Source organism: Nanorana parkeri, unplaced genomic scaffold (assembly GCF_000935625.1).
Source record: "Nanorana parkeri isolate BGI_ZX_2015 unplaced genomic scaffold, ASM93562v1 scaffold51, whole genome shotgun sequence".
NCBI lineage: Eukaryota > Metazoa > Chordata > Amphibia > Anura > Dicroglossidae > Nanorana > Nanorana parkeri.
This window is the reverse complement of record NW_017306319.1, coordinates 504,200-520,097: the sequence shown is the minus strand read 5'-3', so window position 1 is coordinate 520,097 and position 15,898 is coordinate 504,200. Positions and strand designations below refer to the sequence as shown.

Sequence of the window (15,898 nt, the reverse complement as noted above, 5' to 3'; positions counted from 1 at the left end):
TTAATAATAAAACTAAATTGTAACATTAAAACACTGTTATTTATTTACTTTATATTATTATTATTATTATATTTTATGTTAAATTATATTTTCTTTATAAAGTAACACTATGCAAGAATATTTATCAAGTATGTGTGACTAAAGTTGGGTAAACGTCGTTCGAATTCCGAGGGTTCCTGATGAATGGGCCAAAATGTGTGCCATGGGTACCACTGTTGGCACCCTTCCATCCGGCATCCCTTGCTCAGCTGATCGAAGGATCCGGTTGGGAAGTTCTCGACTGAACGGAGCTAGCAGCCAATCAGCATTCTCTGTCCTGCAGATGCATGTAAACAAACGGACGGGATGCTGGGGAAATTATTGGCCTTATGTGACTACATGGCCATATTGGTCTATAATATTGACATGGCCATGTGGGATGCTGGTGACATCACTGGCCTTAAATGGCTACCTGGCTATGACCCTATTTGGTCAATGATATTGACCTAATATGGCAATATAAGGTCAATGATGTTACCAGCACCCTGCCCATTTGTTTACATGCAGTTGCAGAGCTGGGAGTGCCCTGGTCACAGCTGATTGGGCATGCACGGATGGCCAATCCGTGAGTTTTTATGAGTTTTGGTTAGCACCAAACGCGAGCTAATCCCTAGTAAGCATATTCACTGTATTGCAAATTAAGTTACTGACAAATCGGGGTTTAACCCAATGCTGACAAAGGACTGGAAGGTCTTATATATAATCAAATATTATATATTGGTATAAAGGTACAGTATATATCATATATCATGGTCTCTGAATAATATATCCACATGTATGTTTTATGAGCTTAATGCCTGCTAGTATTTAATCCAGTATAACATTATGACAGAAATCAATAATTATGGCACAATGTCTGCAGAAATATACTGTATCTTGTTTTACTGCTTAAAAATATCACATATATAGTATCATACTGAAATATATTGTTTATTAAAATAGTTTAGGGGTTGTTAGTTACATGCAGCGCAGCAAGGCACTCGTCATAAAACTAAATGACTGGAAGAAGAGTGACCATTCCATGAAGAATGAAGCTTATTAAGAGAAGGTCCTGTATGCTGTGGTTATTTATCAGACGAAGGCTTGCTCTGGTTTTCATTGTCTGCTGAATGAATCTGTAAGACTTCTGCAGTACCAATATGTTCTGTTCAAAGCAAAAAAAAGAACTTGTTAGTATGGATGTCTTATATTAAGTTTTCTGTAAACTGATAACGTGGATTTTTTTTAGTGAGGTCTAGATTTAAAGCAACCCTTCCCTTTATCATCACCTCCAGCTTACACACTGTTGTTTATTGCAGTACAGCTGGCACCGTAAAGTGCCACATTGTACCTTTACTTTGTCCCGCCCCCCAGGCATCCCACAAGGCACCACTCAGGGTTCCAGTAATCTTTCAATTTGTGTGAGTATTGCAGATGCAGGGGTGCCGATGTCTTTGCAAAAACTGACTTTCAGAAAGTCGGAGTTTGCATACAATCCTCGCTTTATTTAGAGGCACAAGCTGTGGGTAGGGATTTACACATTATTGTGCCTACTGTAGAATTACAACATTCTTGTTTACTAGAATAATGTAGGTTTACTTTGAATCAATTTTTTAAAGCGCCTTCTGCATCTTCACAGATTTGTCATGCTCCACACGGCAGGGTTTCCCTAAATCTAACATGCCTGAAACGTGAACGTTTGTGACTCCCCTGCTATGAATGGAAGGAGAAAAAAAATCTCTTGTGCATAAATTATAGCACTGTCCAATCAGGAAACTGGATAGTACACTGTCTATGACTAGAAAAAAAGTACTGGTCCTCTGCCCACGCAGCTCAGAGGAGACAAGAGCAGGAGTTATCAGTTGCCCAGTGTCCATTCTCCATTTTAGGCCTCCCTTACAGTATGGTTGGTCATGTAGGCTTGGTGATTTTGTTATATCCACAAATGGTAAAGAGCTATTCTTCACCATTTGTGGATATATAAAAATAATTTGTACTATGAAGGTGTTTGGCACTTTTTTGCTTACAATTACACATGGTTTTCTCAAATTGGGTGAATCCCATCTTCTGAGAGACCACTATTTTGTGGAGGGCTGCTGAAACTAAGCCATTACACTTAACTAAAGACATGTTTCTTCTTGATAAAGCATCAGTGCCCAACGTCTTGCCTCTACTTTGTTTTGGATGTGGGTTTGAGCTGACTACCTTGAGTACTAGTCATGGTTATAGCATTGCTTGAACATAGTATATTTCTGTCAGTTCCACCCATCTTATACATAGTGTCAATGACAGTGGAGGGAAGCAAGGACAATGATACATCCCACACTCAGCAGAGGAAGGGACAGTGATAGTAGATCCTAGGCAATGTACATAGACAGCACTGTATTATGCTCTTTCCAGGATGCTTATCAGCAAGTGGATTGACTTTATTAAATGATCAAGTCCAATTAACTAAATTAAAAGATTACCATATGCATTTGTATAATACCATGTTGTCATGTGATAAATTCATACTAAGTTATTTGTGTATTAATACCTGGTTTGTCCTCCTCAGGAATTGGTTCTGGTTTCTGTTTCTGGGACCTACTATGAATAAAAGGGAAAATTAGATTTCCACTAATCAAGAAAACTATAAAACACAGCTATTGATTAAGAGACACTGACATTATGAACTATGCATGTCAAAATTATATCTATATATATTTCTGGACACACGTGTGAATATGATCAGCTGAATGTAAATACTATTATCAGTGTGTGTATGGATGATGATACATATATAATAATCAACATTTTCTTAGGGCCATGGTCACCTTAACAATACTAAGGCCCATGGCACTAGTGATCAAGTTCCTGGCAGCAACTCGAGTAAATACTTACCTACTTCCATGCATTGCTACCTTGCTGTTCAGATAAGCGGGCCTCTGTTCTGTTGCTGAGGGAACTGCTGCATAATGTCACTAACCAGAGACTTCTCTCTTATCTGGTCAGGAGGGAGCAATTTGTGGAAGTGACAAGGAGGGAGCAATTTGTGGAAGTGACAATTCTGTCAATGGCAGGCACATGTACTGAGAGAATATGGCTGCCACTGGTGACCCATTATGAAAATGCTAGTTTTCTATCTGTTTCTGGCTTCAGTAGTTTCTGAGAAACTAACCTGAACAAGCATGCAGAGCATGGAGTTAAAACTGAACTACAGGCAGATATAAAAAGGCACACATTAATCAGCTCTGTAATCATGAATACATCATTAAATGTATTTCTTAATGTAAGCAGTGTAGGTTCCTGAATTTGACTTGGTATCAACTTCTTACAGTCCATTGTACTACAGAGCACAGTGGGGAAACGAAGAAGCAGCACAAAGAGTCACTCAAGTGCAAGGAGCATGCTGATAGAAGAAGCAGCACAAAGAGTCAGTCAAGTGTGCTCCAGTGCAAGGAGCATGCTGTTAGAAGAAGAGAATAGAGTAACAGTCAGATGAGCTCATTAGTCTGCTGCTTCTCCTTTCACTGCCCAGTCACAGGGTGGGATTGGAGAAGAGATCCCTACGTAAAAGTGAAACTGCAGCAGAAAAAAGATCAGGCCCTTCCAGGCAGGACTGTGCTGTATGGAAGAGCTGTATAAACCTCAGGACTGAATTATTTTCTTTGAAATATTCTTTGATATTTCACCTGTGTATTTAGCCTTTTGCCTGTTCCTAAACTTTAAGGGCCGGTGCACACCTATGCGACACCTCACTGCGCGGCAATCATGCACGATTCCGCATGGATTGCCGCACGGTCAGGAGTCGCCGAGGTGTGAACCGATCGTGTTGTGGGTGCCATTATTTTCTAATGGCACCCCAATCGCGCCGGGCAGAACGCGCGGTGTCCAGCCGCGATTCCGCCCATGCTTCCGAACACAATAAAACAGCCGCCTGTCGTGTATTGCAAAAAAAAGGTACTTGTACCCTTTTTCTGCGATTGCTGCACAGATGTCACCCCATTGAAATCAATGGGGACATGCGGCAATCGCTGCCTGCATTGTGTGTGGATCGCGGAGGTCTGCACCGCGCCTCAGTGAGCTCCTATTCTGCAAACATGTTTTATGGCTGTGACTCAAAACAAAATAAAGCTCCCTGGATTGGGAGATCAGTCAGGGAACTAGTATTTCCAGAAAGGAGGTCAACAATGGTAGCCACCAATTTTCTCCAATAGAGGTTTCATTAAATTGTTCATTTTAGAGAAAAATAGAGCAGCATCTCCACAGCAGCATATGGTTCAACAAGAGTATTACTTCAAATATAAGACACAACATGAACCTGTTTAAAGTTCTTTGAATATGTTCATCTCTTGACAGCAGTCCTAAGGCATTCTGGGAATTAAGCCTCTCCCCCATGGCTTGGGATTCCAGATCCACATTGTCAGTTGCTGTCTGGATCATGTTCATGACAAGGTCTTTCTCTGAAGCACAATAGTAGATGATCAAGTTTAGGAACATCATACATGTATAAGCTAGAATAAATATGTGAGTATGCATGCCTTACAAGATCAGAAGAAACAAATATTATGTAAAAGGATTAACTAACGGAAACTCATTACAACCAAAAGCAAATGAATAAACATTAGCTCACAGTTGCAGTGGGTGGAAATTGAGACAGAGACATGGGACTCCTATAAACTAGAAGTTTCCTCTTTCTATCATCTTAGATTTAAGGGAATGGATTTCTCTGACAAGGTAGAGAATTTCAGGTGAACCTGTAATTTTGCCGATGCTGGGCAAGGTAAGAGGGTTTCTTTATAGCCCACCTCAACTGCTGCGAGGAATTTTCAAACCCTCCCCCATTGCCCTATTCAACTATCAGTGTTTTGAGAAAAAGCTTTGTGTAAGCTTGTTGTTGGTGTGTGTCGGAGCCTACACAGGTATAAACATCCCGGGCCAACCATCCCACAGTGCTCAGGCATGGCAATTGGATGCTCAAGTGTTTTGATTGCATAGTAGGAGGAAAGGGGGAAGATCACATGCCCCCCCATACTTGGAAGTAAGGGGTATTTCACAAGGCTCCGGCTGGTAAAAGGTGCCGTGGGGGAGAGCGGGTAAGGTAAATATCAGTAGCAGTGAAATCTGTTATTGTGTACTAAATGGGCAAATACACAGCTTTACTTGAAAGAACAACCCCAGCCAAAGTCATTTCCTTTTGGATAGAGAAGAAGGGTCCTGTTAGGACCAGTAGTTGTGGGGAAGGTCTCCAATAACTGCAACAGAACTTCTGACAATGTTTTTATTGCTGGCTGTGCCTTCTTTCCCAAGAGTCAACACACTCTCCATTTCTTATATGGGCATCAAAGGGACAGGAAGCAAGAGATAGGAGCTTTTTATGTTATGTTGCTTTACAAAGCATTGTTTTACTTTGCATTTAATCCTGTAAACCAGTTCTCATATTTTGTATTTTCCATACTTTTTCTCATATATTTTTGAAAGCACCTAAAGTCATGGCGTGTTTGGCTGTCTTCTGTGTCGGATGAACATATACACTATCCCTCCCAATGATCAAGAACAAAATATTATCATGTAAATTGTCAGTGCCAGAGGAATACAAATTGAAATTTAGAGGGTTATTCACAAAGCTGCCGAAGGCAGCCGTGTGAATAACCGACCCGAAGTGAAGTTGTTAAAGAAAAGTGGAAAATGATTGGGCGGAGCTAGCAGTGGCAGCCAGCTCCGCCCAACTGTTTTCTATTGGCCAGGACCATTACAATGAGAGCTCAGCGGAGCCGGCGGTGATATCAAAGCCGGCTCCGCTGAGCAATCATGATAGTTCAGCATCGCCTGGTTACCTGGTAACCAGGCGACGCTGATCTGTCATTGCAAGTGGCCGGAGCCAGCCGTGAGATGACGGCCGTTCGGCCCGCTACGGCTTTCACCTCGGCCAACTTCGGGAGCTGTAGGAGCTATAGTGAATAGCCCATACAGCAGCCAAAGCTAGCTGAAGGATCACCCGCAGCTACGGATCCTTCGGCTAGCTTTGTGAATAACCCCCTTAGAGTTGAGCACTATACTATATGAAGATGTGAGTGATGCAATAACTTTTAGATTATACGAAAGGGAGGTTAGGGGAGTTAGAATTGGTGATGATACCTCCCATGCATTGGTAAAGAACCAAGAAAAGCTATTAAACTGATGAATATTTACATCATTGTTAATAAGCTATTAGAAACGTTTTAACCTTTAGATATACATAATTTAGGCTTTAGATAGACTTTAGATGCAATCTGAGCAGCATCATTGACCCTATACCAGGAATACGTTGTAGCCTTCCCCTGTCAGTTCTCTTAAAGGCATGTTCCTTTCCTAGATGCAATAAAGTACATTTCTCGAACAAGGAGTGACAAAGAAAGGAACTAGTTTCCCTATTCCTGGTCTACACACTGTCCTCACCTCTTTGGCCAGCTGACAAAAGCCATTGTTGGATGGCAGACAGTGAATCTGTTTGTAGAATCTGGCAAAGTAACTCCAGTACCTGTTAACACATGAAAGAGACACGTATCACTATTTCAGGTCAATGTGACCTTTTTGCAACTCTGATTGGTAAATTTGGCTTGGTTTTTTTCAGCTTTTTTAAAAAACAGCTAAAAGTAAATTTTCTGACTAATAAAATAAAGGTTTAGGGGTTATGCAAAGTCTAAAAGGTTGGGGACAGTCTAAAAAGCTTCTCTTCTGAGTACTCTGCAGTGCAGACTTTGATGGACGGTTCCTTGTAACTCACCAGAAGTTCTTGGTCTTGGAAATTGGTATTTGTATGTCTCCCTTTGCTGTTCTGTTTTCGGGAGGCGCGCCTGGTCATGGCTCGGGCAGATGCAGTAATGATGCGTCCAGTTTCTGCTGAGTACTGTGTGGATCTCCGTGGTTCCTCCTCCTGAGGAATCCGTCAGGGTTTAGTATTTATATCATGTGCATACATTCCCATATACCATTGTACTGTATACTGGTCACTTTAATTAACCATTCTTCAGCCGTTGACATACAAATGTTATTAACCCTTTAAGTTTATTAAAGGAAATCTTTGCAGAAATAAATATATATGAGCTGCTACTGCTGCCTTCTGAAAATGACACTTGCCTGGTTGTCATACAAAATCAAACATTAAAGGAGAACTATGAGGTGAGTGCTTTTCACTCACCTCATAGTTCTAGCCGACCTGTGACAATGAGACTGTCACAGGTCGGCTCAGTAGATCGGGAGGTGAGCGAACACATACCGGCGTTCACTCACCTCTCGATCCTGTCACGGCTCTCTGCCGTGACAGGGGAGGGGCTGGATTCCGCCCTCCCCGCTCCGATCCGCCAGCGCTGACTGGCGGAACGGACGGGGAGGGGGTGGGTACAGCTGGCTCTGCCTTTAGATAGGCAGAGCCAGCTGTCAGTCACGCAGCTGGGCGAATCCCGGCACAATTGTCGGGATCCGCTTCAGCTGCGGCGCCTCAGTATACCGCGAGCAGCTGCTTGCGGTATACTGCGGCGTCTCAGCATACCGCGAGCTACAGCTCGCGGTATACTGAGCCTAGGAATACATTGGGATGCATTGCAGGTGCAGGATGCATTGCCGGTGCTGACAAAAAACATTCTGGCCCGGATCTGGTCTGGTCATGGTGTGAACAAGCCCTGAAGAAGGGGGAGATTTATAGAGCCCCCTAAAATGTGTTGGCTATTTTGTGTGATCCTTTTATGAACAAATATTAATACTAAATGGAATTTGGACTCTTGGACCTTTTATCTGGGGCTCTGATTAAACTTTGTTCATTTGTATCCATACTAAATATGTTAAAAGGCTATTTGCCTGAGCCCGGGGAAGGGGGTGCTCCTGATGCACATTTCGGCAGGGGGAGGGGATGGTGGTAAGTTGCTCTTGGTGCACATTCCAGGGAAGGGGGTGGGGGCTAGCATCAGGTTGCTAGCTGTTAGCAACCTGGGACACTCTGGACAAAGAGGCCATGTTACTCAGTGAGATGCTGCCTGAAGCAACTGCCTTAGGCTGCCTCATTATAGGGATGGCCCTGACCATATTGTGTCTATGGAGGAGCAATATTGTCATACTAAGACAGGAAGTATGTTAAAACTACAGAACACCTTCCCTTCTCCTCATCTTTCTAACATGGGGGGGGGTGTTCTGTAGTTTATGAAGGTGGACTGATAATAGAGCTTGCGAAAATACTGCAGTGTGCTTAGGAAATGAGACAGTTTAGGATTTCTGGCAGGGTTACATGTTTTTTGTACTTATCAAACAGATTTAACCTCTTGCCGTCCGCCCGTAGTAAAAAAACGGACGTCTTTCTAGGACATATTTAACAGACCAAAATGGAGCAACGTGAGATGCCCAAGTAATACTTGTATTGAGATTTCCTATAAAAGGTTAATATTTAGACCACTGAACTGGAACGCTAAACACAGGAACTAGCTCATTATGATTTTTACAGAAAGCAGGACATTTCTATAATATGACGTGTGCTAAAAAGACTAAGTACAAACCATTATCACTTTGATCTGCTTTCTTTGTGACAAGGAAGGAGCTAAAATGGAGTCCATTGTGTGAAACCCTGAAACATGTTGTATCCTTGCCCATTCCCTACACTACACCATGCTGACTAGACAGCACAGCTTATGCAGACTAGAACAGGGCAAGATCACATTGCATTGTAAAGTTCCACATTTCTGTATATTAGCAGCTGTGAGAAGAACGAGTAGCCGATATTTGTCCTTTTTTTTTTTTCATTTAAAGTGAATATAAGTAACTAAATAAATAAATAAAAATGCACCTGCTTCTTTTCTGGCTTTTTGTCAGAAACAGCTACTTTTGTAGCCAGCTCTCTTAACTCCTCTCGCCATGCTTCAGATATGGCACCTGCAACATGGAGGCAAAGCTTTATAATGCTTAAAATATCAGACATAAGAGAATAATAGAACAGAAATAATAATCGTATACGATATATTATCAGTTTAATTAGCATGCGTTGTTCTTTAAAAGGTAATATATAGATGCTTTGTATTAATTTGTTTTATTTCATTATAGACAAGACTAAGGTAAAAACAAATGCATTTACTTTTTTTCACTCCGATACATGCAGAATATTGTGTGTATATATCTAATATATTTATTTTGATGCTCTCTTTTCCTTTTTATGTTTCCCTTATCTATTTATAGCTTGTTAAAAAAATTCCAATGTTTAGAAGGTGAAACACACCGCTGATTAAGCCACAGCGGCGTTCTGTCTCAGTGACCCATCCCTACTCAGATGGCTCAATCCAAAGTTTCAGTTAGATAACGCTAACAGTGACCTAACTAATCAATGGTGCTCTGGGAGTCCCTTGTCATGTACAAAATGTGTCTTTGCAAAACAAAGATTGCATACTGTGGCAGTGTAAGCCAATGCCACGGTGGAGGATGGCGACCTTGGTACCCAGGACTCTCAGCCAAAGGGGCTGAGAGGGTCCAGAAAGTAAAGCATGGTATAAGGAAGAACCTGGCTTTTCAGGTTATTCCAGGTTTTCCTATTTGCAGCTGGGATCTGGAGCTCTGGAGATTTCGTAGAGCTCTGGGTGGGATGAGATCTCCAGTCCTGGGGCCAGGTGTTGCCAATGACCAGCCTGGGCTAATCAGGTGGCTGAGAGCAGCCTTATCAGAAAGCCAGCCCAGTGCTCAGGAGAGTGTTGGAGTTGTGTGTGTGTGCAGGGAGCACACAGACAAACTCGGGTGCGTGCTGGACGCACACGGAACAGCCAGGGGTGGCTGGGAGAGGTCAGGAAGGTCGGTGACCCCAGGGACCTGTCGGACAGACTGCTAAGAGAGCAGAGTGAGGGCTCACGAGGGGTGAGCAAGCGTGAGTGTCTTGAAGCTGTGGAAAGCTACCGAGCGAAGCTAAAAGACTGTCTTATGTTGCTGTTTCAAGCTATTTTGTGTTTGCCCTTTCAATAAACTGTGTTTCCTTGACTTACCTGGACTACAGTGGAGTGTCCTTGTTACAATACATATAAAAAAAAAAAAGATCACAAATAACAGTTTGATGAGAGTGGATATGAAGGTTTCTGTTGCTGACCTCCTTCTGTAAATTCTTGCTGCCAGGCTATCATGTGGACATAATTACTTTAAGTGACCCGGTCCTCAGTGTAGAAAAAATAAGCAAGTGGCACATTATAAAAAAAGAAGTTTAATATTTACTTTATCAGCAGGAGGTGTATTAAATCTTAGCTTGGCATCCAACCCTTTGGGTGTGTTGCATGATACCTGGTCCCCTGTTAGGTGCTGTGGTTCTTCCTGCCCACTGCATCATTACTATTCTGTCCTGAATTCTTTCCCGTCACTCTTTTAAATGCTGCTCATGTGCAGCAAACCACTGTGATTATAAATCCCAGTATTCAAATACAAATTACCAAAACTAATACAGTAGGTTTTATAAATTATTGAAGAATTAGTAACAATTGTTTTGACACTGTTCCATGGGCACTCAGTCTTTTAAATACACTGTCCAAATACATTTCACTCACCTGATGCAAGATATGGAACCTTGTTACCACGTGGATCTCCTATTGGCAGACTGGGGACACCCAGCAGATTAGTGGGGAGCTGGTTCTTCATCATTGGATGAGGGTATAGAGGGGAGGTGACAGACCAATCGTCATTCACAATACATATGGGAATCCCATTAAGCCCTAGTGCAAAAAGAAAGGGTGTAACTGAAAGACTGAACTACAAAACAGACTAACAGGGTTATTCCCAAGAGTTTGGAGAAGGCAGGAGAAGTGAACAATCTAGGACAACATAGCTGATTTGGAAAAATTCTGCAATTCAGCTCACTTTCCAGTTCAGCTATGTTGTCCTAGATTGTTCAATTCTCCTGCCTTCTCCAAACTCTTCACCCTTTTGGGAATAACCCTGTTAATGTTATTTACATCAATTCATCCTGTGCCAGACACCAGACACTATTTATACCACTAGAGGGAAGCAAATGACATTAGGAAGGTCTACAATGTAACAGGAAACAAAGCAAAAAAAAAAAAAAATACAGAAAGGGTTTTAACTTGTTAGTTTTTTTTTTAATTGGAGATTTCTCCAAGGTTCATACTTTGGTCATGGGTGGTTGGCAAGTCGGGAAGTAAAGAGACATCTCCCCGATGAGCCATTTGAGCTGGTCAGCCACCTTTTCTTGAAGGAAACGGTTGGCTTTTATCCCCCAGACCAGCTTTCAGTCCCCACTTCCCTGCATGTATAACCATCCACTTTTAAGTTTAAGGGTATACCTTGCATATGTGTGACCCGATGAGGGTGGGGATTATGTCTTGAAAAGAAGGAGTGTTGGCTGAAAGTGCCAAATCGAGAATTGCTTTTAGTCGGCGGTCTCATTGCTTCATCGCTGAATCGCAAAGGGGTGTTCTGGGCAAGATTTTCCAGTTTTTCAGCCAGGGCAGCAATGTCTTGGCTTTTAAAAGTGCTGGAGATGGGATTCTTCATTTCTTCCATCTTTTCTTTTGAAGTTTTATAATTAGTGCTGTTGTGGAAAGACAAGAGCTGTAACTAACTGAAACAATGTCATGTCATTTTGAATGCACTGCAATAAATATGTGACATTAGGTCTTAGATTCTGTAAAATGAACATGTCAGCCAAACATGTACTAAACATGTACTTTGCAGAAATTGTAAAGGACTTAAGACTATAGTCACATTTTTATAGTCATGCTCTTCCATACTTTTTATTTTGTAATAAATATTCAGATTTTTAGATTAACCATCAGAGTGAGCTCTCACTGGCTTCATGCAATTACTTTGCCACTCTTTCCTCCTGGTAAGATTAGATTGTAAGCTCTCATGAGCAGGGCCCTCCTAACACTCTTGTCTTGAATTGTATTGTAACTATACTCTCTCCTTTTATTTTACAATGCGCCGCACAAACTGGTGCTATATAAATCCTGTATAATAATAATAATAATGATAAAAAATAGCATTCAAACATGGAAAGCCTTGCTTTCTGGTGAGTCGTCACCTTCATAAACCAGCATTGTGAGGTGAAGCAATAAAGCACAGCTATTGTGTAGCACTACAAGGCAGGAAGCAGAGTATGCCTATGTAATAAATATGACTACACCTTGTAATACAAATAATACAAATGTTGCAGCAATGCAGAGTACCGCATGTAGCATGCATTGCTGCTTGCGTGCAATTCATGCACCTGCACTGTAGGGTTATGCAACACACATAGGGGTCTATTCACGAAGCAGCCAAAGGATCTAGCTGTAGCTTCAGCCGATCCTTCGGCTAGCTTCGACCCCAGGACCCCTTCGGTTCAGTAGAACCGAAGGGCTGCTGTATGGGCTATTCACTATAGCCCTACAGCTCCCGAACTTGGCCGAGCGGCTCAGTCGAGCTGAATGCGTATGCCTCGGATCGGCTGAGCCGCGCTGAAAGCCGAAGCTGGCCGAGCGGCCGATATACGGCTGAAGTCAGCCCTATCAGCCTGAAGTGAATAGCCGAACAGCGTTCGGCTCACTTCGCTTTAGGTCGGTCATTCTCTCGGCTGCCTACGACAGCTTAGTGAATAGACCCCATATTGTGTTGCAGTGTATTGTGTTAGAAATATAGGGTCATCTGCTTTTTAAGCACATTAGGATGCATTGGCAGAACATTCATTTTAAATGGGTTGCCAATGCAACACACATAAATGCGTGGTATAATGAGTGTTAGCACATGGGCATTAACACACTACTAAGAAGTAAATGGCCCTGGAAACATACTGCTAGGAACATTTCTATCATGCAGATCTATTTCTAATAAAAACACTGAAAAGCTTATCAATTCCCTTTAAGACCCTGTTCACACTGAGCGATTTATCGCACGATTTCAGCTCCAAAATCGCTCAAATATCAGCTCAATGTCGCTCAATGTAGCTTGTCCAATGTATTTCAATGGAGCTGTTCACATCTCACAGCTCAATGTCGCCTGTAGCTCGTCGCTCAAGCTTGTAGCTTGAACATGACCTATCTTTCGGTGGATTTTGTGTGATTTGGACCAATAGACTTTAATGGTGTAGCTCAATGTTGCGCAACATTGTTGCACTACGTCGCGCTACAAAAGTGTCACTTTTGCACAGAAATATAAGCAGGATGAAATTATGTCACATCAAGACTGCTTTTGATTGGTTACAGCCCAATGTAGCAGATACGAAGTCCCTACAAAAAGTCGCGCTATGTAGCGCAACAAAATGTGCACTGTAGCTCAATGTCGATCAGCTCAAAATCACTCTGAAAAAAGGCGCTTTTTTGGATGTAGCTCAGCGTGAATAGGGTCTCAGTGATAGTTAAAGAACAATTACTAGTAAAGGTATGCAATGTTTCTGATTGAGCTGCCATGCAATGGATATTTGATGTCTAAAATCCATAAAAGTAGGATATTGTTCGACAATTTTTGTTGCTGCTCCACTCCCAAAGCCTTATGGAACATGACTCTCTTACTTCCACAGAGTGGAAGTTGAGGAAACAGCTTTTCACTTGACATATTAGCAAATAAATGCGTTGCATGCCCAAAGTTCTCCTCTATTATGAATTCATAAACTAAAACATCAAAGAAATGACAAATATCTGCAGAGAGTAGCCCCAATATTCCACAGTGGATTTGTTATTTTAATTACAAATACTTACTGTGTTTGGCGTAACACAGGTTGAGGGTCTGTCATTCCGCTTGGCATTTTTCTTTCCTGTAATGATAACACAGATCATTTCTCTATTTGGTCTGTTGTAGATTATATGGTACATAATTTGCATATAAAAGATATCATCCACCACCCACCAGCAAAATTATTGGCAGAAGTCGTGATACTAGCATCTAGGACCTTCTAGAGACCTGTGCACATACACAGACATGCTCCTGATCAAGTTGCCAGATAACTGGCAGAGAGCAGCACCATGTCTGTGCAATGCAGGATATCAGTGAAACTGCCTCCTTGGATGTCTGATGTGGAAATCCCAGGTGGCAGCAAGGGTCCATATATCATTCTCAACTAGACAAGAAAGGAGGAAGTGCTGGGCTGTAGCACAAAAAAAGCAAGAAGACTTACACAAAATGAGCAATCGTTCTCCAACAATGGAAGAGAGAGAGACAAGGAACCAGGAGAAAATAAAAGTTATTTAACACATAAAGGTCTGCTTCAATGACTATGTCAAATGCATGTGAGGCGTCAGAAAGCTTGTATACAAACAGCACCAAGACACAAATGCACTGTGCTGTTCTATTTGTTAGTACATGCCTCCAGACACATATATGTAATTTGAACAATTTCGTTTGAGTTTGTTATGTGTTGCTATGCAGATGTCCTGTCATCGGAGGTGAATGGGACTACTTATTCAGTGCCCTGTAAAATGCAGAACAATGGCCCTGAAATTGGCACTTTAAAGCTGGAATGTTGCCATAGAGAGCAAAACATTGGGTGGGTCAGTGGATAACAATGAATAGCATAGACCCAAACTATCATACCTTATTTTGAAATCACAATATTTTCTTCACATTCGCCTACTGTCACTTTTTTCCAGTAAAAGTCCATAATGTGCAAAGTAACATACAAGTAGATATATGATGAATATAAATATGCTGCAAAGCAACATTATTATAAGTAATATAATACAAATTGAAGGCAACCCAAGTCTCTGGGACCTTGGATTTAAATCCTGTGTATTTGGTAATTGACACTTCTTATTAACCCTTCTATTCAGGCAAACTATTCAGGGATCTAAAGTTGATCATACAGTAGTAGAATTTCTTTCCAACATTTTAATTTTCCATTTTCTAATGGTTAGTGGGGTCTAAAAGATGGTTGGTTTTAACTGTAGTGACAATGGAACATTTTTCTTGTTTCTTGAACGAGCGCAATAACCATGAATATCATTCAGGAAAATTTGCACATATTGTAATGTGTATGTGCCAGGCACAAAAGAAACCCGGGGATCATCTGGGATTCCATTTCACTAGCTGAAAAACATAGTTGACTCAGTTGATGGCAAGATTGAATGTCTTGATGAACGACATACGCATACTGTACAGCAGGTAGTAGCCAATATTTTCCCTGCCAACATGGTTGCTCAGGCCAGTGAAAGAAAAATGTTCATTAGATTGGCTTCTACTACTTACATGGCATGGTTTACCTTTTGCACTTATTTCTGTACTATACATGTATTCTGTCTTTTTATGTATTTGCCTCTTTTATAATGACTTTTGCTGAGAGGAATACGAACTGTGATGCCAGTTCTTTTTAAGCTGGCTGTAGGGAGCACAATTGTGGGAGCACTGATATGTTATTAGGTGGTAATGATAGAAATCTCAATTTCATGTCTGCACTCCCTGACTGTCTACTGAGCTCTGTCTTCAACAACTCTGATAACATGTCTGCTGCTACTGACCATCCTCTGTAGCATGCAGTGGCGGAACTACCAGGGTCGCAGAGGTCGCAGCTGCTACCGGGCCCCGGATGGGGCCCAGGACAGGAGGACGGGGCGCGTAGTAACCGCTGATTACCAGGATATTTAATATCCCGGTAACTGCTAATATCAGTACCGGTGACTCTTCCTCCTGTCCTGGACCCTGCATGCTTCACACTGCTCCCCTCACCTTGTTCCGGGCGCAGTGTGAAGAATGATCGAGGCGGCGCAGCAGCCAATGAGTGGAAAGCGGGGCTATTCCCGCCCCCTCATCACACAGAACTGCTGCCGACCGTAGAACTGCCTGTGTTCTATGAAAATCTCCAACTCCCTGGGTGTCAGAGGCGTGCTGCTGACACGAAGAGGGAGTTATAGGGAGCTGAGATTATGAAGGGGACATGTGAGAGGAGAGTGTGGGGTACTTTTTTTTTTAAGTATCTAATCTTTTT

At 41.9% G+C, this 15,898-nt stretch overlaps 1 protein-coding gene across 2 annotated transcripts in view; it reads right to left on the bottom strand.

Moving 5' to 3' along the window:
* Nucleotides 1-927: 927 nt before the first annotated feature.
* Nucleotides 928-15,898, bottom strand: part of TBATA (thymus, brain and testes associated) — a 22,408-nt gene continuing 7,437 nt past the window's right edge. Inside the window, exons 2-10 of one of the 2 annotated variants that reach the window (XM_018575000.1) lie at nucleotides 13,680-13,735; nucleotides 11,289-11,536; nucleotides 10,536-10,700; nucleotides 8,810-8,895; nucleotides 6,764-6,913; nucleotides 6,436-6,517; nucleotides 4,319-4,460; nucleotides 2,555-2,601; nucleotides 928-1,183 (exon numbers count right to left, since the gene is read on the bottom strand). In XM_018575000.1, coding sequence (XP_018430502.1) covers nucleotides 1,104-1,183; nucleotides 2,555-2,601; nucleotides 4,319-4,460; nucleotides 6,436-6,517; nucleotides 6,764-6,913; nucleotides 8,810-8,895; nucleotides 10,536-10,700; nucleotides 11,289-11,536; nucleotides 13,680-13,735 — 1,056 coding nt within the window. In that variant the 3' untranslated portion in view covers nucleotides 928-1,103. Of the gene's footprint in view, nucleotides 1,184-2,554; nucleotides 2,605-4,318; nucleotides 4,461-6,435; nucleotides 6,518-6,763; nucleotides 6,914-8,809; nucleotides 8,896-10,535; nucleotides 10,701-11,288; nucleotides 11,537-13,679; nucleotides 13,736-15,898 lie in introns of both variants that reach the window. The other variant, XM_018574995.1, reaches the window with a different exon arrangement.